At 38.5% G+C, this 21561-nt stretch overlaps 1 protein-coding gene and 1 long non-coding RNA gene across 2 annotated transcripts; both read right to left on the minus strand.

Moving 5' to 3' along the window:
* Window positions 1-2069: 2069 nt before the first annotated feature.
* LOC117721676 (pyrin and HIN domain-containing protein 1-like) lies at window positions 2070-6523 on the minus strand. The gene is given in 5 exon segments (XM_076913740.1): window positions 2070-2087; window positions 3417-3661; window positions 4847-4927; window positions 4930-4963; window positions 6251-6523. Coding segments are annotated over 5 exon segments (651 nt in total).
* A 5115-nt stretch (window positions 6524-11638) lies between these two features.
* Window positions 11639-20647, minus strand: LOC143434739 (uncharacterized). Its single transcript, XR_013104480.1, has 3 exons — window positions 20007-20647; window positions 19663-19704; window positions 11639-12976 (listed from the first exon to the last, which is right to left on the minus strand). It is a non-coding gene; the product is annotated as an uncharacterized LOC143434739 (long non-coding RNA).
* Window positions 20648-21561: the final 914 nt, after the last annotated feature.

The following is a 21561-nucleotide window of genomic DNA, read 5'->3' on the forward strand; positions in this document are numbered from 1 at the left end:
TTCCCAGCCTTGATGAGCTTGAAGAAGACAGTAATGACATTAGATCAGTCTTGGTGGAGATGGTCACACACTTTCCCTGTTTATTCACACTATCTTGTCTCTATGAGCCACTGCTATTTTTTTCCATCACCACCTGTCTACTTTAATGATTTTTTTTGCCCCTGCAGTGACATTTTATTCTTTAGCTTGAGACTACAAAAACACATTCTTTACTCTAAGCCAGCATGGATGAAGGTGGAAGAGAATGATAGATCATGGAGCAATGAGAGAAAAGAGGGTACAATCCCTAAAGGCAAGGGTTTGAATGGAATGCTTGCATTGGGCAGGAGGGCAGGAAGAATTTACAAAAGGTATGCCCCAAACAGCTGCTGTGGGAGGGTTTAGAATGTTGACTGATGGTCCTGAGAGCTAGGGCTCTCCAAGAACATCACAGTGTGACTCAGGAGGTCAGCCCCTGTATTTCATTTGCTAGTCCTATAATCTCAGCTTCACTTTAATACACAGTGTATGTTGCATGGATGTGTTTGTCAGGGTGACAAGAACATGGATTCTGGCAGCTTTGTGGACTAATTTGCTCTCAACATTCTTGGAAGCTTATATGAGTTGTTCTGGGTTCTGCTTTTGAGTCTTAGTGATGTGCATTAATTCTATGTTGTAGATGAAGACCGTTAGTCAATTTGAAAAGAAAACTTGAAGCCAGAATTTGAAATACATGTCTTAATAAAAGCAACATTCTTAATGTATAATCTCTCTAACAAAACAAAACAAAAAAACCCTGGCAGTTTTGGAATTGGGCTGACTTAGAACTCACTATGCAAACCAGGCTAACCCCTAACTCATATATACCAGTCTGCCTCAGTCTTTTAAATGGTGGAATTAAAGGTGTGAACCACTATATCCATCCCATAACATGATGGAGTTTAAGAAACTTTCTAAATTTCTTTTTTCTATGATTAAAAGTGTCATATTCTTAAAGAATGGAAAGGAGACGTTTGCATATATGAACTAGAAAACTTACTTTTTTCATTTCTTGAATATTTTATGCTATAGCAGCAGCTGAATTTCAGTATAATATTAAAAGCATGATCATTGGAAGGCAGATGTTCCCCTAGAGCACACATCTGCATGTTACTGTGTCTTGTAGATCTCAGCTATACGTTATCTTCGTCTGAGGTCAATTCAAAGCACGAGTCTAAGTTTGTCTCTAGGATTACAATCAACACTGGTCAGTTGTCCATAGAACACCACTTCCACCATCCCTGTATTATCTCCTATTTCATAGCAAATGCAGTCCCTCTTTTCTTCTTTCTGCAAAATAAATTAATACTCATCCTGTGAGAAATGGCCAGACATTGTCACATCTATAAGAATTGAAGGGTAATTGCAGAATCTTGCTGCTGACAAGAAAATGGAGCTATAGATTGAGATACAGGGCAGCAAAGCAGATTCTGGGCTTCAAATCCTGATTTGTAAGCCCCCTTTCAAGCTTTTCTTATTATAGCCTGTGATTACCAGTCTTGGTTGTCAGCTTGACCACACAAGGAATCAGTTAAAACACAAACAGCTAGATGCACAGGTAAGGGGTGATCTTTGATAGGATCATTTGAGGTGGGAAGACTAACCCTAATTCCGTATCATTTGAGGTCAGGAGACCCATTTCAAACTTGGGTCACACTTTCTGATGGAAGCATGCAGAAAAAGACCTGGAAGAGGGAAGCTTTTCCTTTTTACCTGTCTGCCCTAATACTCATAGGTAATTTTGTCTACTCTGCTGCTGAGTCATTCCTTTCCAGTTATTAGAACCTATTTCTTGGGGGATCCACTGTAAATTGATGACCATCTAGTACATTCAACCTCATAGAATGAATAACTTAGATTACTGGCCTTTTTGTTGTCAGACAACCATTATTTGAGTATCCAGACCACAGCCTGTAAACTACTTTACTATCTCTTCTTAGTATACATAGGTTCATTCTATTAGTTCTGTTCCATTAAAGAACACTTACCTATATTTGCTGCACTTTTTTCTTAAAAAATCATCTTAATTTTTACTGCTATATCAGTAAAGGTTAAGTTTCTTCAGGAGTCTACATGAGAAAAGTGAAAACAAAATCTGCATATTTCTCATATAACTTCCAAGAACTAAGAAAAAAAAAAAAAAGGCCACTTTAGTTATTTTTGTGTAGGAGAAAAAGACTGTTCTGAGTTTTTATCGACTAGATCACATTTGTGTGATGCACACATTTTCTAGTCCCTGTTGTGTTGGTTTGTGTTGGGAACTGAGCTGGCCCATGTTTGGGGACCAAAAAATGTTGAGAACCGCATTAGCCCACGTTTGGGTGGCCTAAAATGTAGCGTCCCTCTACACTCCACGCTTGGCGGCCACTGTTTCCCGGACCAAGCTGCCGCTCTGGTCTGTGGGTCAGGGTTCAGCAAGAGAGAGAGTGAGGATGGACTTGAAGACTGGAGACCAGACAGAGTGTGATTCAATCCCGTTTATTCTTCAGTCTCTCTTCCTAGTCCAAGTACCAAGTCTTGAGTTCCTAGTTCCTAGTTGTACTCATGTTGTTCTCTTCTGAGTGTCTAATGTCTACTCCTACTTCTAGTGTCTGAATCTCTGTTACTCCAAATTGTTCTCTGTTGTACTGTCCTAATTGTTCTGAATTCTCCTGTGTGCCTTTCGCCTTTTATATGTCTCACTTCTAAGCCATGCCTCTAAGCCACACCTTTAATCATGCCCTTAGGTATTGTCTCTAAATCTGATCTCTAAGTCACACTCTTAAGTCACACACCTTTAATCTCACACACCTTTAATCCCACACACCCAAGGTATCTAAACCAAGATTATCAGAGTATGTTTAGCTGCTGTAGGCTATTGTAATCACATCTCTTATCAGGGTATATGGCTGAAAGGATGATAGTTGCTTTCTGCTAAAAGTCGGCTCCCAACAGGTTTGTACTCCATTCACTTAATTTATGAATTCTATAGCTATTATACCAATATAATAATATTATATCCAATAGATTGGATTGGCAGCAAGGCTATAGGGGCATGTTGTTGTTGTTGTTGTTGTTGTTGTTGTTAATGATTGATGTGGGAAGACCTAGCAGTTCTCTCTGAGTGGTGCCATCTTAGGCATATGTATTATATATGAAAGCAAGCTGAGCAAGTAAGGGAGAGCAAGCTAGTAAGCAGTATTCTATTTTGGTCTCTGTTTCAGTTCCTGCCTTCAGGTTCCTGCCTTGAGTTTCCCTCAATGAAGGAAGCTTAAGCTGAAATAAACTCTTTCCTTCCCAAGTTTCTTTTGTTCACAGTGTTTTATCACAGGAAAAGAAAGAAGGCTAGGACAGGGATGAATGAGCTCATCCATAGCTGCAATAATGTCTGCTGTTATATTGTGAAAACAGAAAATTACTTTAGCTGGTGTTGCTGGAGGAACTCCAAGTGTCTGGGCAGTGCTGGATGCTGTTCCTGAAGACACCTGAAGGGCCCAAATCCTGCTGGATGATCTTGGTGGAGTTTCGAGGGGCTGCATGATGCTTGGTAATGTTGTTAGAGATCTACTGCAGGTCTGATCACTGCTGGCTGCTATTGGTGGAGATATGTGAATGGCTTGGTCTCTTCTGGAAGCAGTTGATAAAGATAACAGAGCAGCCTGGGCAATATGGGGAGGAGTTGGAAAGCTTCTGAGAAGTCAGGGGGCTGAGGCTGTTGCTGCAAACACCTGAGGAGTCAGATTCTGGCAAACATGTAAGACGGTTCTGTAGTACCCTGAGGTATTTGCTACAACAGTGCAGTATTTCTGGTGGCAGCTGTTTATATTAAAGTCTTTTAACTTATCATCTAAAACTCTAGGAAAATTAAACTGCTCCCTATAATCTATTGCTATCAAAATGCCATCGTAATGGCATACCTTTCCAAGGAGGAAAAAAATATTTATTTAACTGAGGTTTTTAATCATTTGATAATATGGCTATTGATTTAATTATTTGAAGAGACTGTAGAATCTTAGGCTTGTATGGGTTTGCTTTCCCTTCTTTCAGTGACCAACATCTCTTTCTCTTGATAACAGTTGATTTTCATCTTTCATTGTGTTGAAGACTAGACCCAAACTCTTGTGCATGCCAAGCTGCTCTCTCCTCTCCTACTTATTCTGAACTCCCTCTCTTAGTCATGGTTTTCAGTGTTGAATGAAGCACAACAATTTTTGAAACAAGAGATTCAATATTCTTGAGAACAGTATCCTTTAAATGAAGATTAGATGTAGGATTGCTTTACACTGGTTCAAACATTTCATTTATATCACTTTTCTACTATCATCTCTGTGGTGATTGAAGAACAGGTCTATATTTAGAAAGTCCAAGTTGAGGTTCAATGTCCTCTAACAGGCTTTAGAAAGCTATGTTTTTAAACTGACTACTATTTAAACAGTGTCTAAAGAAAAAAATAATGATTTATCCTGGTTTATATTTGTTTATTGTGCTTGTTTGGGTGGATGTACCATTGTGGCCATGCAGAGGTCACAAGGCATCTTATGGAAGGTGGTTATCTCAGTTTATTCTGTGGGATCTGTGAATTGAACATGGGTCATTAGCATGGCAGTAAGCATCTTTACTTGCTGAACCATATTGCCTGCCTGAGTACTGATTTTGTCTTTCCATCACAGAGAGTTACAGAATACAAGTTAAAGTATGCAATAGTTCAGACACATGAATGATCAGTAAACATATAATTAATTACTTCAAATATCAATTGACTAGATAGACAGGTAAATATTCACTCAGTGGTAAAATGGGGAAGGACCTTAGTAGATTTTCCATGGGGATCTTAGCCACCATATCCGTGAGCCAGGTGTACTCCTCCCTAATTCTGGTTCTGCATCTTCATTTGTGATGGACATAGGTTGGGAAGTGCTGGGTTCTTCTCAATTTTTTTTGCTGCAGTTTTTCTTTTCTCTGTTTCCTTTTAGCTGATGCAAGAGAGAAAAGATAGTAAACACAGGGAACTGGTCTGAGAGAACTGAAGCACATCCTTTGTCCTTAGCTCCCACTTGTCTCACTGTGCTTACTTCTCTCTGCTAGAGAAGTTTCATGTGCCCACATGGTGGCCAAAATTATCAAGTCAGGCACAGGACATCCTCAGGCTTTTCCTTTTCTCTCCAAGGGAAGTTGGTACAGTTTTCCCATCCTGGGGACTTCTATGTCTATCAGTCAATCCCAGCCCCAACCCTCTTATCCTACAGTCTATTTTTAAGAATTTAAATTTTTGGTCTGGGGAGATGCTTCAGATGCTCTCAAGCATGAAAACCTGAATTCAGGTATCTGGTGACAACTAAAGTTGCCCATCTAGAGCTTTTATGCCGAGTAGGCATATTTGCCTGTTTAACTGAAAATAAGAGCCTCACGTTCAGTAAGAGACTTTTTCTCAAAAACAGCATAGAGTACAATATAGGAACTCACCCAGTGTTGACCACTGGCCTCCAAATGCTCCTATAATAATAATCATTGACAAATAATCCTCTGTAGATGATCACTGAGAATTAGAAAATAATTGAAAGAAATGATCTGATTGGTGATATGACAAAATGCTGCTATTTACCTTGACTTTCTACCTTTGTTTCTGTTTGATTTTAATCTATTAATGTGATTATTGCTTGTTTGTTGATTTTGATATAGAGTCTAGCTACATGGCTATAGGCTGTCCTTAAACTGAGTATCTCTCTGCTTCAGCTTCCTGAGTCCTGGGACCAGAGATGGGACTCTTTATGCCCAAATTAATCATGCTTTTTTGATTCTTTGTTTAAAGCCAGGTGACTTTACAAGTGGAACTATTTCTTATCACTGAGAGGTAGGCTTTCATGTAATTATTGACTAATTTTTTTTTTTTTGGTTTAACAGTTAATGTTGAGTATCTTAATGGAGCAGTAACATTAATTAACTTAAATATTTTAAAATAAAAATCCTTAACTTTATTTTATAATTTTCTCATCTTTCTATAGCAGTGAGAAGTCTCATTTCACAAGAGCTTCTGTGTTTTTCTTTCTCAGAATGCCCCCAAAGATATCTAACCCCAAACACATCAAAATTGATTGTAAGAGAAAAAACTTGTAAGATGTAAATATTTTGACACCTGGAATGTTGCCATTCTATATATCCCGAAGCACACACCATAATAGGCCATGTCAGTTATGATCAGTGTGGAGTGAGCACATGTTTGGAAGCACTGAAGAAAGGGTGGCATCCAGGGTGCTCCCCTATTACCATTTGCCTTCTCTTTTTTGAGTTTATCAGCAATGTCTCCAAGTCCTGGAATCTCCTTATACAGTTCTCTCAGTTGGTCCACTCCAACATCTTTTGGGAACTTGTCCTCCATCAAGTTAGCAATCTTAACTCTTTCATACTCATCTTGTATTTTATTTAGTTTTAGTTCTTTGCTCAATAAGAACTTAATCATTTTAAAATCATGGTCATTAACACCCATTAATCCTGTCAGGAGAATAATTCTCTTGTATTCATTCACCATCTCTCAAATTATGGGTGAACCTAAATGAGAATAATAGCATACAGAATTATACACATTTACAGACACATTACAAAACAAGATACACCTAGATTAGTGAAAGATCCATGCCATAGTGTTCACCGTTGTCTTCATGAGAGAGGTTATGAAATAATCCACTTTGAAAAATGAATGTAGAATTAATCCATTAATAAACAAGCCTAGAAACTTCTTCCATTAACAGTATCTGGCTTAGGTCTGTCATGGTCTGTGGTGGAAGAAAGTATAAATAAACAGTTGCTGCGGTATTTAGAGCATGGACTATAAGTGTTGTCTTAGTCATTGTTCTATTACTGTGAAGAGACACTATGACCACTGCAACTCTTATAAAAGAAAGCATTTAATGGGGGTTTGCCTACAGTTTCAGAGGTTTAGTCTATAATCATTATGGCAGGGAGACATGGTGCTGGAGAAATAGCTGCAGAGTCTACGTCAGGATCCATAGGCATCAAGAAGAAGAGAGCCACTGAACCTGGTTTGGGCTTTTGAAATGTCTAATCCTACCCCTAGTGACATATTTTCTCCAACAAGGCCACACCTATTCTAACAAGGCTGTACTTCTTGATCCTTTAAAATAGTGCCACACCTTAGTGACTAGCCATTCAAATCCATGAATCCATGTAGAGAGTATCCTTATTCAAACCACCAGATACATTGAAATTCTGGGTGTTCTTTCTAATAATCATTGATGTTGGACCCTATCTTTGGATGTCTGATGCTTGTGTATTCCCTACACTCTTGTCTGAAATAATTATATGTAAAGAAGCTGCGTCCTCTCACCATATAAATGAATATTGTTTAGCTACAACACACAACCCATGCTGGGGGCACTGATATTTGCCCACTTGGCTCTAAACATCTCTTACTGGCATTCTGTCTCTATTGAATCCTCATCTCAGGGTCCTCTGTGACCAAATGACTGTCACTTGTGCTGAACATTTACAGACTTTTTAGAGTCAGGTCACAATGTTTACTGGGGAGAAGTAAGCCAATAGTTGCTTGTTTTTCTCCTTTCTGCTTGATGTCCTTTGATATTATTCATCACCCTTATTTGTCCATAGAATCTGTTTTCTGTCTATAAACCATGATTACATTCCATTTAAATCCCTCAATAATTCCTCAATGTGTTTAAAAAAAACTTACTCCTTAAATATCCTGGGAAGCCTCATATGATCTGTCTTTGTATTTATGTTCCTTTATTCTTAATATGAGAGGCCCGAGAAGATACAGGCTTCCTGCACTTGTCCTGCTTTGTGATGTAGCTAATTAGTTTCACGGCTATTCACTCATTTCTTTTGGTCTGCTGCCTATGATAACTTTTAAGAAGAAAGACGAGATGAGGCTTTGCCTTCTGGAATGTTCCAGAATTCCCGAAAGAACATTATCTTGTGAGTCTGGATCTGATTAGGCATTTGTGTACTTTCTGGGTGACTCAGCATCTGGATTGATTCCAAATTAGCTTAAATCTGTAAATACTGTGTGTTAGAAATTATGTTCTGTATATTTTTTGTATAATTGGAATGTTACATTTTCTGGGTCTATTCATTGCTTTTTTTTTTTTTTTTTTTTTTTTTTTTTTGAGAAAAATTATTAGCATCATTTTACTGAAAAAGGCCCAGATGATGAAGAGAAAATGCAACCAAAAATACATGGTAGTTAAGATGATTTAAAGATATTGAAGAATGTGAATGTTCTATAAACCTTCAGACATGAAGACTGCTATCTTACAGTTTCTATTGCTGTGATAAAACATTGAGCAAAAGCTACTTGGGGAGGAAAGGGTTACAGCCTCCAGTTTCTTGCCTTAAAATGCTGTCCTGATTTCCTTTAATGATATACTGTAGTGTACAAGTATATGACAAAATAAACTCTTTCCTTCTCATGCCACAGAGATATGCTGCTTTACAAGCTTGCTCTCCATGCCTTGTTCAGTGTACTTTCTTATAGCACCCAAGACCACTAGTCCAGGGATGGTACTTCTTACAGTGAACTGGGCCCTCCATATCAATCAAGAAAACTCCTCACAGGCATGCCCACAAGCCAGTCTGATAGACCCATTTTCTCAATTGAGATTCTGTTTTACAAAATGACTCTATTGTGTGTCAAGCTGGTGTGAAAGTAGTCACTACAACTAGATCACATGCAAAGATTAGAGGACAAGGTCAGAGCTCATTCTCAATAGTGAATTTGCCTTAAACAAGAGTGGGTGTATTTTACATACTTCTGTTTTATGATGTGATAAACAAAAGAGCTTTAAAAATACAAAACTTTGATTTCTTTCATGACTTGTGACAAAACACAGCTCCAAAAGATAACAATGTGTGACATGTTGGGAGGTATGAGTAATTTGTATGCATCCCACTTATGTGGGAACCACCATGTTTTCTTTGACATACTGTCTTGATTTGGTGGTAATGATCCCAATCTCAATGAAGTTTCTAGTAATATCATATTTAGGAAATAGGCATTAATATCCTTCTGCAGATAACACATTCTGGATAGAAAAATATATTCCTGCTGGTATAAAGAGGTACCTTCAAATTAGCATGAATTAAAAACAAAAATGAAGCTTCTATAACTGGAATTGGGTTGTGCTTAATTGAGTTGTTGTCCAAAGTGTTCCCACAGGAATCCCCAAACTACCCAGGCTTTTGTGGAGTCCCAACCCATGGTTGAAAGACTTTAACTTGCTCTCCATAAACTGACAAAAGGTTCCACTGCAGAAGGCTGATTGGTTCATTTCCCAAGTCTTGAGCCCTCATTGCCCTAGCACATTTTTAAGGCAATACACCATCGTAGATAATGGGTTTGTAGCTGGGTTGGTGTCTATATTTTTATTTTGATAGTGTGCAGAATATCTTTCTATACCAAAGAAGTTAGCAAGTAGGGGTGAGACTTTATGTAGGCACCAGCCGGATATCTCTATGGTCAAAGAGTTGTGACCATTGAGTTACCAATAACCAGAGACTAGATAACCTTGGGACCTAAAAGACCTAGGGAAAACCAAATAATACTGGCCTAAAAGACAAAAAAAAAAAAAAAAAAAAAATAGTGATAAAGTGACCCCTAATGATATTCTGCTGTACTCATAGATCACTGTGTAGTATATTCTGTTCTAACCATAGTTCAGCTATCATCAGAGAAGTTTCCACCTGTTATAAATGGGAAAAAATATAGAGACCCACAGCTAGACATTATGCAGAAAATAAGAAACATTGGATCACTCAGCCTTTCATGGATTGTCTCCACCAATCCCTTCCCTCAAAGCTCAGGCAAGTGTACAGAAGAGAAGGCTTGAAAGAGTATAAGAGCCACAGGGAATGGAGGACACCAACAAAACATGACCCTCCAAGCAAAGCTCATATAAACTCACAGAGACTGAAGCAACATGCACAGGGCTCGCATGGATCTAAATTAGGATATATGCTTACATTATGGCTTCCCATTTAATTTTTTCTCTTGATTCTTGAGTGTGCAAATGAGTAGGCCTCTGATTCTTGGGCCTTCTTTTGGTTTTTTCCTTCTGTTTGTCTTGTTCCTTTCCTTACAGTTTGTCTTGTTCAACTTTGATGTGATAGCTTTTGTTTTACCTTACAATACTTAATTTTGTTGTATTTTTTTAAATGAATGAAAACCTAGCAAGTAAAGCAAGGGTTAATAACTGAATTGTCATTTATACCTGCAGGACAATGGAAAATCAATGTAGTGACACTGGACATAACAGTCATTCCAGGCCAGGCTTCATTTCATGCTCAGGAGTAATTGACCAACATATAATGGACTCCACAGTGTGTGCGTGTGCCTGTGCGTGTGTGTGTGTGTGTGTATGCATGTGTATCACACTTTTATTTGCTTACAGTTTGGTGGTTTGTTTTTTCTTTGTGTGTTGTTGTATTTTGTTTTCTTGTTTTGAGAGTTTTGTTCTATAAGGTTTTTGGTTTTTTTTTTTGAGAAAGAACTTAAAGTTGGGTAGGTAGAGAGGGACAGAGGATCGGAAAGGATTTGGGGAGTGAAAGAATTATAAAAATATATTTAAATTTAAAATTATTTTAAATAATAAAATATAATACAAATTTATATATAACCATATGTTATTAATAAACATTCACTGGAGGGGGAATTTTGTTTAATTTTTTTTTTCGAGACAGAGTTTCTCTGCATAGCCCTGGCTGTCCTGGAACTCACTCTGTAGACCAGGCTGGCCTCGAACTCAGAAATCTGCCTGCTTCTGCCTCCCAAGTGCTGGGGAAATTTTTAAATCAAATCATTTTATATTGTAACTAAAGAAAAGTCATTTCACATTTCATTCATATTAGATTTAAAGTTGGTTTAAAATATTACAAAATGTTGACATTCCTACAAATACTTGATTTATCTAATGAGAACAGTAAACACCAGAATATCATGGTATATTTAGAAGTGCATCTCTATGGAGACTCTGCCAGAGCCTGACCAATACAGATGATGATGCTCACAGCTAACCATCGGACTGAGTATGGGGACCCCAATGGAGAAATTAGGAGACAGACTGAAGGAGCTGAAGGGCTATGCAACCCCATGGGAAAAACAACAGTATCAACCAACCAAACCCTTCAGAGCTCCCAGGGACTAAACCACCAACCAAAGAGTACAAATAGAGAGAACCATGGCTCCAGTTGCAAATGTACCAGAGGATGGCCTTATCTGGAATTAATGGGAGAGGGGGCCCATGGTCCTGTGGAGGCTAGATGCCTCAGTATAGGGGAATGCTAGGGTGATGAGACAGGAATGGGTAGATGGGTTGGGGAGCACCCTCATAAAAGCAGGGAGAAAAGGGGATAGGATAGGGGATTTGTACAGAAGAAACTGGGAAGGAGGATAACCTTTGAAATGCAAATAAATAAAATAACCAATAAAAATAATAAATAAAATCAAAGTACATCTCTTGATGGCTAACTGGAACAAAAAAGCTAAAATCTTTTGTAGTGATTTGGAAAATTTAGTATTATAAATGATAAACTTAGTGAGACTGGTCCAGTGTTCACAGAACTCTGAAATCAATACTTAAGAGAATCTATTCAACACACACAAAGTCCTCTGTCATGGTACATATATTCTTCAAAACATTTTATAAGTGTGCAAGATACATGTGTTGCTAATTAACTTTCCATCTTACCATTAGAGAAAACAAAATAGCCAAAACAATTAGCTTTCCACATGATAGAAATGAACAATAACAGAAATACCACCTTTAGAGAAGTGGGAAGAAGAGAACACAGAATGTGCTGGGGAAGTTGTTAAACCATTGTGAGTTTACATATTATGAACCTGAGAAATTTCCTATTACACATAGTGCTTGGATACTAGAAAATTGCACTTTATGTCCCGAGGCACTTCTCATTCATGAAAATTTTTCATGTCACTATCTTGGCTTTTTCCTCACTCACCCACAGCCCCCAGGTAACCATGAACTCCCTATCCGAGATAATTAAAGCCTTCATATTAGCCACTTACTCAGATTTATACTTAGAAAGTTCATTAGACAATCTAAAATATGCAGCATGCTTTATTCTTAGCTCATTCCTCTGTGGTGGAGGACTAAAGATGTCTGCCATCTTTTGGAGTGAATGACCCTAATCCAGCTGCTGCGGGCTCACTGCTGAGTGCAGCAGGCACCAGATCTGCACCCCCTCCTCCACAAGAGCCAGCAAAGGTCTTTTCTCTGTTCTTGTTGTTTTCACAGATGTAGCTAATATCTACAGAAAACAGGTTGCCGGAAGTTTCTCTGGAGATGTAAAGCTTTTGAGATCTTCTACAGGGTAAGAATCAAATTTTCTCCATTCCTCTTTCTCCTCTTTTGTACTTCCTCTTCTTAAAGTTTGTTGGGGGTGGGAGGAGTTGGGGTGTGTGTGTGTGTGTGTGTGTGTGTGTGTGTGTGTCTGTCTGTCTGTCTGTCTGTCTGTCTGTCTGTCTGTAGGAAGATAAACCGATAAATCTCTTGGGAACTGGAGAATGTAATCTACAGAAATTCTCAGGTTAGCCGCCCTCCATGGACTGAGGACCGAGAGTGTCTCAGCCTGTGTTGTTTTGTGGGCAGAAGAGCAAGTTCTCTCAGCAGTGTGCATAGCTTTTGATTTCCTCAGAGATTGAAACTCAGCAGTTTCTTCCTGTATATCTTTTAGTTGCCATAAGAAAGTCAGAGACAGTTACACTCCATTGATGTGTTTTGTTTTTCTTTCCAGTCTTACAGCCAGCATTTCCACATACAAAAGCTCTATATCAACAAACACATGAGTCACTAGGAATGTACTTTCTTTTGAATAAAGATGAACTCCACCAAAGGCAAAGTTATGTCTCCAGGCCACTTCTTTGTTTCCTGCTCAGGATGTAGGTAGCAGCAGCAGAACTTGGCAATTGCCAGCTTCTCTTGAATGGATTCTGAAAAAAAAAAAAATCTGAGATGAAATCACTTTTAGTTTAAACGATTCATGCAGCACTCAGTCCTTTACTGGTTCCCTGGACTTTGCCAAGGATAATGTTATTAGAAACACATGGCTCCAACCTCAAGTAAACAGAAAGGATTTCGTCATTAGCCTTTCTCTTGTCTGTATTTGTGTGTGTGTGTGTGTGTGTGTGTGTGTGTATTTAAAGACAGAGTCTCACTGTGTGACATTGGTCAGCTTGGCACTCTCTCTCTGTATACCAGGCCCAGTTTAAGTTTAAATCTTTGAACAAACTTTGGAAATTCATGTTCTTTAACTGATAATTACCTTAGTTAAGAACTTTTAAAAACATGCAAGCATCATTGGAAATAACATTACACCGAAGTATTTCTGAAGCAATATAGATGACTAGAAACTGTGAATTTGCTGACACTAGACCCCATTTTCACTAGTTACTTAGATTACATAAAATACTAATTATTCTCAAAAAGGACAGAAGGGGAAGGAAAGTCAGAGAGAAGCTTTCCTCTTGAGAGCTCAGCCACTTGACTTGTACTGACAGTGTCTCTGGGGTTGATTCTGCTACCAGCCCTTTATTCATGGTGGATGTAGGTTGGGAAATACATCTTTCTTTTGTTTGGCCAATGTAGTTTTTCCTTTTCCTTTCTTCATCTTTTGAACTGATGTAGTAAAGAAAGCACAGGGAACCAGGGAGTTGATCCTACTGTTTCTGCCCAGCTCCTGCTCATGTCTCACTGCACTTGCCTACCTCTGCTGGAGAAGCCCAACAGAGCCACAAGGTAGCCACAGGTACCAAGCCGGGGACAAGCACTGTGGACAGTCTTCCTATGGATCATTCCAAATTACAGCAACAGAGAAAGAAATTATAATTTAACTTGTGATGTGGCAAAGTGTTAATGTTAGACTTGGACTTCTTATCCCTTTTGTTGTCGGTTTTGGTATTTGATGCAGGGTCTGACAATGTAGCCCAGGCTGGTTTCAAAATGGAACTCTCCCTGCTCTAGCCTCCTGAGAGCAGGGATCACTGGTGTGTACACTATGCCTAATTTTATCATGTTTTCTTTAATACCAATTGACTTTATAAAAGGGACTTGCTCATATCTCTGAGATACAGTTTTTTTATTATTATTATTATTATTATTATTATTAAATATTGTCACACATTTACCACCAGGATAAATATTAAGAATGGAATTAAATATTAATTAAGCATGAGTATTCATGTATTTAAATAAGTTTTAATGAACTTTTCTCTAAATTAATTTTTATTTTAGATTATTTTATATATTATTAAGTTTTCTTTTTTCTTATTATTTTCCACCTCCAATTTTCTTTTAGATTTAATTTTTATTATTTTAGGTGTATGAATGTTTTTGCCTGAATGTATATCTGTGCATCACATGCATGCCTGGTGCCCAGGGAGGTGGTAAAGCTTCATATGGGTGCTGATAATAAAACCTGGGTCCTTTGAAAGAGAACAAATACTGTTAACAACTGAACCAACTCTTTAGCCCTTAATATTCATTTTTATTTGAAAACTTCACACATTTATGTGATTCATTCTGGCTCTCTTAAGTCTGAGAATCACTGAAGGAAAATCGCAGACTCAAATAGTATGCAGGCAAACAGCATTTATTTTGCCAAAATTTCTAACTTGCCAGGGTCAGCATCCATACAAACTGGAAACAACCCAGAGAGAAGCTTGAAGGCCCCTTTTATGCAGGGCTGGAGGAAATTTCTAGAACTGTTAGGCAACCTCTAACATCACTGGCTAGAAGTGCAGCCATGACATTAGTACAATTTTGATTGGTTTTTATCATTTTTGGTGAGGCCTAGAGGAATCTAGGAACTGACTCAGCTCTGGGCTCATTTTCTCTTTCTCGTAGACATTCCAGGAAATGACTCAGCTCTGAGCTTATAATCCCATGTGATCCATTGTCAGGAAGGTCATTGATTAATGGCCCATTTTTTATGGCTGCCCCAAGGAACCTTGTTTATTTTCCTGGGAAACTCAAAATTTTTCATTTTCAAGGTTTTGGGATCTCTCAGCTCAATTATTTTTTAATTTTACTTTATAATTTTCTAATATGTATATTGTGTTGGAATCTACAATTTCTTCCTTTAAACAAGTTGAAACCCTCCTGAAGACATCAATCTCAAATACATTAGAATTATTGTGAGAAAGAAGTTCTTGAGTGTGAACTAGGCAGAGAGGGTGGAGAAAGGGTGGATGCTCTATCACCGTGCTCCCTGTTATCTTTTGCCTTTTAAAAGTTTTTCAGTAAGATCTTTAAGCTCTCCTATGAGTTCACAGACTTCTATCAGTTTATCTAGTCCAGCTTTTTGGGGGAACTTGTCCTCCGTCAGGTCAGCCATATGAATCCTGTCATAATCATTTTTGCATTTTTAAGTTAGTTTTATTTTTTTCTTAGTTGGTTGTTCTAGCCTGGTAGTCTTCCATGCCCTCCAATCCCTAGAAGAACATTTTTTTTATTCACTCACCATTTCTCAAATTATGGATGAGCCTAGAAGATAAAAATGGATACAGGATTTCACATACACACAATCAACTCTCCAAACAGAATATTCTTGTGTAAGTGAATGATCTAAAACTTTTTATTCCATAGTGTTGTCCATGAGTATCTCTGTGAAAAAGAGAGTTAAATAAAAAACATAGCACTGGGAAAATTAAGTGTGGAAATAATCTGTTATAAACAAGTGTAGAAATTATTTCCTATTAATACCTGACTTATGTCTGTCATTGTTTGTGGTAGGAGAATGTGTAGAATTCAGCATTCATTGTATTATTTAGAGTTGTGAGTATTAAAATCCTGGGTCCTTCTTTTATCCCTTATTGGTGCTAGAAACTGTTCCTGGATGTATGTTTGACTCTTCTGTACTCTTGGCCAAAGTACAAAGGGTCTGGGTTTTCTTGTCATATACTGGAATCATGATTGACAGCTTCACTATGGCCCTTGCTCACTCCCTGTTTCTTAAACAGTTCTCATAATCCTGTATTTTTTTGATATTTGTACTCTGCTCTATGTGCATTCTGTGCTCCTATGACTGTTGTGCTGAACATCTGTGTACTTTTTAGTGTCAGATGACAACATTTGTTAAAGGGACATTATATCAATAGTTGTTTGTTTTCTCTTTTTAGGTTTGATTTCCTTCGATGATTTAATTTGTTAATAGAGACAGTTTTCTATCTGCAAGTCCTGTTTAAATCCTGCTGAAATCCTGCATTTATTGTAAAATACAAAAGTTTAAGATTGAAAAGACTTGAACTGTTTTGTGATAAGTATATCCAAAATAGAGTTGGATGTGAGATGGCAAGAAGCTATGGATACTTTTTATGAATTACATGTGAACATTTATGTTTTGTGGTAGAAATACTATTAAGGTTTGCCATAATGATTGTATTCAGAATACGTGAGAGTACAGCTGCCAAATTTTGGATAGTAGAATATATTTAGCTCCACTGGTATAAACAGGTGCCAGAACTAAACAATTCAAAACTAGTCTTAGTAGTTTATTTATTATTATTTTCTATTGATTGTTTTATTTATTTAAATTTCAAATTATATCCCCCTTTCCAGTTTCCTCTCCATAAATCCATCATCCCATCTTCCCTCTCACTGCTCCTATGAGGGTACCTCTCCACCCACCCACTCATTCCTGCCCCACTCCCTTACATTCCCCTACACTGGGGCATCTAGCCTCCACAGGACCAAGGGCCTCTCCTCCCATTGATGCCAGATAAGGCAGTCCTCTGCTACATATACAGCTGGAGTCATGGGTCCCTCCATATGTATTGTTTGGTTGGTGGTTTAGTCCCTGGGAGCTCTGGGGGGGTGGGGGAGGTCTGGTTGGTTGATTTTGTGGTTCTTTCTATGTGGTTGCAAACCTTTTCAGCTCCTTCAGTTTTTCCCCTAACTCCTCCATTAGGGTCCCCATGCTCAGTCTGATGGTTGGCTGCAAGCATCCGAACATCCACATCTGTTTTGGTCAGACTCTGGCAGAGTCTCTCAGGGAACAGCTATACTAGGCTCCTGTCACCAAGATATTCTTGGCATCAGCAATAGTGTCTGGGTTTGGTGTCTACAGATGGGATGAATCCCTAGGTGGGGTGGTCTTTGAATGGCCTGTACTTCACTCTTTGTCCCTGAATTTCCTTTAGAAAAGAGCAATTCTGGGATAATATTTTTTGAGATAGGAGGGTGACCCCATCCCTCAACCGAGGCCTGTGTCTAACCATTGGATATGGTCTCTACAGGTTGTATCTCCCCTTTGTTGGCTATGTTGGCTAATGTCATTTTTATTGAGTCCTAGGAAGCTCTTGCTTCTCTGGCATCTGGGACTTTCTAGTGGCTACCCCCAGTTCCCCATCATCCACTGGTATACACTTTCATTCAATTTCTGACCCTCTGTATTTCTCCTGCCCTCTCTGTCTCCTCCTACACCTGACCCTTTCCCTCCCCCTCCTTTCTCCCTCCCAGGTCTCTGCCACCCTCTACCTCCTGTGATTATTTTGTTTCTCATTCTAAGTAGGACTGAAGCTCAAGAAAAAGGATGACCAAAGTGTGGATGCTTTAGTCTTAGTAGTTTTAATGATAAGACCCACATAGAAACAGACACTGAAAGCATAGGAAGGAAATGATGAGTAAATCTGAGAAATACTTTCAAAGCAAAGGATGATCAGAATGAAAAACAAGCCTGCTTAGCTGTGCCTCTGCTTCAAAAGTGAAGTTCTAGTCTAAGAAAGGGGAAATATCAACATGGTTGACAGATAGAGGAAGAAGGGCATAAGTCCTAATTTGTTTACCTTTAAATGTGAGAAAGAAATACCATAAGGCAATAAAAGGGCAATAATGAAAGGAAAGCAAAACAAACAAACAAACAAACAAAAAAAGAAAAATTACAGTTATCAGTCTATGCATGGAGCATCTAGACAGCCACTGAAATTTAACTTTTGTTAACTTTAACTAAAGACATGCATCTGTATGTTGTTTGTAAAATGTTCCTTAATGGTGAAATAAATTAAAAACAAATTACTTTACATAATAATTTCTTTGAAAGGCTAGATTATTTATAGTAATGTAGTTTCAAATAGAACTCAGGGAAAGTTTTTCAATAACTATCGCAGGATTGAGTTACAGTTCCTATAAAAAGACAATATTTTGGACTATGGATTTATTCAGTAAAATAGTACATTGTGTTTCTTATAACTCATGGTAATTCACCACTCAAAAAATAGTGTCCTGAAATATACCTCATCACATATATGCACACATAAATACAGACCCACTCAAGTATGTACATAACGTACATTCCATTTGTATATGAGAGAGCACACGTAAACTGTAATTTGAAAGAGCTACAAGAAGAAACAGATACTGATTTATGGTTGATTTTGTTTTGTATCTCTCAGTTCCTAAATGGACAGAATGAAAACAGTAGCAAAGAGAAAGTTTAACAATATAACTGAGAAGATTTTTCTAATGTGGGAACAGCACTCAAAGACTTAAAATGCATTGTTCAAGTACACAACATTCCACGAGTAGGTAATAGAAATGTGTTTCAAATCAACTCTCTTGTCCCCATGTCTTAATGTGAGAAAATATAAACACAAGCTGACAAACCAAAACAGAAAAATCTCCAGATGATGGAAGTTCCCTCACAATGCTTGCAAGCTGCTTTCATACCTGGAGCAGAAGGGTGTGACCCAGGGTGTGACGAGGGTTGTTAGCCATGATCAGGACATGAACATGACCTTGGGCTAGGACAGGGAAGTAGGCTCAGATATTATGATCATCCTGATAAGCCTTTAGAAACCGTGATTAAGGGAGTGTTCACAGAATTGTGTTTAAAGCCTTGCTTGTTCTTTGATTATTTGTGTTTATTGCCTTGCTTGTTCCTTGACTATTTGCACCTATTGTATTGCTAGACCCTCAACCTAGGACTGACCTTATTACATGCATATAATTAAAATGGTATAAAAGCAAAAGGGAGGAGGGGGATGGGATAAGGGGATTCTAGAAAGGGGAAATGGGGAAAGGGGATGACATCTGAAATGTAAATAAATAAAATATCCAATTAAAAAAATCTTGAAAACAGAACTCAACCATCAATCAACATTTAAAAAATGTGCTCATGAAATAGTTAAAACATTGTTTGTTTGAGTAGCTGTGCTTGTGGATCAGAGACATGTTTTCTGCGCATGCCCACCACCTTGCATGCTGTGTAATATTGGAATACTGGAAAGAGTGCAGATCCGTATCCAGATGTACTTTTGACTAAATTCTGTTTCATGACAATTCTTTCATGTGATTATTCTATGTTTTACCCAGTCAATCACCACAGGCAAGAGTTTGCTTTGTACTCACTAGCCAAGCTATTCAAAGCTGTCTTCTCATGTTCTATTCACTCAGACTTAGACTTACAAAGATTGTTTTACTATCTGACACAATGAAAATGCATTTGTGTTGGCCCAGGCTGCAGTAAGGGTGGGATAAAGATGTTTGCTGTCTTCCCTAGTAAAGCATCACAGTCTTGCTGCTGGGGGTTCGCTGCCCAGAGTGCAGCCCAGATCCCTCCACTGAAGGAACAATGGTGTCCCCTGTGCCATTGAGGGTTTCTTAGAGCAGGAACAGGACTCACCTCCCTGGGGATTTCTTTAGCAGTGTCCAGATCCTAGTTCATCTGCAAGGCAAGAAACAGGGCTAGTTTCATTTGAGTAAGAAGATAAATGAATAATATTCAGTTTCTCAGAAACAGGGCAGTGATTTTCCAATCTCTAAACTGCCAAAAACCTAAAATATTTTAAGAGACGGGAAGAATGACACTGGTTAGTCATTTCACTTTAAGTAGAGCAACCCTGAGTGTTTTGTACTGTGCTCTTTCTGGGAGAGGAGAGTTGCAAAAGAAGCTTCTGTTGTTCTTAGCTTTCAATTTCCCCAGTTAGCAAGATTTGATGATTTCCTGCCTAGATACACTTTACTTACCATGAAAAACTAAGGCAGGCTGTGCAGTTGTTTTTCTTATACATTTCCATAGGTACATGTTCCAACCTTAAACCTTCATGTCCAACAGACTTAACCCCGGGTTACTAAGAATTACATTCCTTTAAATAAAGGCAACATCAGAAGGGAAAGTGTGCATCCCAAGATACTTCTTCTTTCCCACTCAGGGTGGATGTAGCAGGAGAATTCAGCAGGTGCCTATTGCTACCAAGAACTGAATGTATTTCCTGCAGAGAAGAACATATGTGGTATAGTTACGTTCCGTTTAAGTTCTTCCTAAACTATTCTCCCACTTATTAATAATTCTCCCAGCCTGAAAATAACCCGAAAAGGATATTACACACATGCATCTCTTCTGATGAGTAAATGGAAAGGGATTTGGAATTAGATGCCCTCTGGATGAAAGCTAAACTGCTTTCCTTTAGCAGTTTAGTGATGTAGCAGTTGGTGAATAAGTTAATGCTTCATTAGCATTTATGCACTATTTATGGATATTTAAGGATGGATAAGCCCAGTGGGTACAGTATGCCTATGCAGTGAAACCCTGGAAACCTTGACAGCTGTGGCTGAGCTCTTAGGTGTTTGTCACATCAGGAACCTGAAGTGACCTTTGTCTGACAGTGTTTTTCTGTGAAGGAGAAGGAAGAATCTCCAATGTTTATGTGATTTGAGACAGAACAAATGGTACCAGAAAGTCGGTGGTGGTGAGGTCATCTCTGCCAATCTGCAAGAAGGATCACATTCTTGTGGTGTTACTGTTCAGGGTCTTAGGATCACGTGCTTTACCTGGATGGGCATGCAAGACATTTTTTTCAAAAGCTGGTCTTTGGCAGCTCTTGTACCCTCTGATTTTGACAGAAAAAGTAGCAGATTAGAAGGAGTAGCTACAAATGGTGCTTTTTAGTGCTGCAATTTGCCTACATCTCTTGGTAATCAGGGCCCTGTAGCTCTTGAGCAGACAGTCCTAAGCCATTCTTACTCTTTGCTCTTCTAGTCTTAACAACTCTTGAAGGCTTAGCAACTCAGCATTCGCGTACCATGGAATTATAGCTTCATGAAGAGACTAGATTTTGGGAGATTTCAGTCTTTGACAGTGGCCAGTGTTAAAGATTTGAGGTTTAGGGTACGTGAGAACTTTGGCTCCACAAGTTCAACAACACTTGGGAAGTCTCCCTATGCCCAGGTCCTATGTCTCTCTTCTCTAGCTCTCTCTGCCTTAGATACTTAATCATCTCTACTTCTGCTATCTTGCTCTTTCTTGCTGCAACCACTGTCCGTATACTGTTTAGTTGCACCATCAGCTTCCAGGAAGCCTGCAGCCTCACCAATTGCAGATTGACCTCTATGTCACAGCTCTTCTGCTGCATGTGCCTTTGCTGCCATGCTACCACCTCTGCTGCTTTCTTTTCTTTTTTCCCCTATGTATTGGCCTTTTAATATAGAATTACATACAGGAAATTTTTTTCATCGTCTTTGCTCTCACCTGCTTTTTCCCAGATCATGATCTCTCTCTCTCTCTCTCTCTCTCTCTCTCTCT

The sequence above is a fragment of the Arvicanthis niloticus genome, chromosome 16 (assembly GCF_011762505.2).
Source record: "Arvicanthis niloticus isolate mArvNil1 chromosome 16, mArvNil1.pat.X, whole genome shotgun sequence".
NCBI lineage: Eukaryota > Metazoa > Chordata > Mammalia > Rodentia > Muridae > Arvicanthis > Arvicanthis niloticus.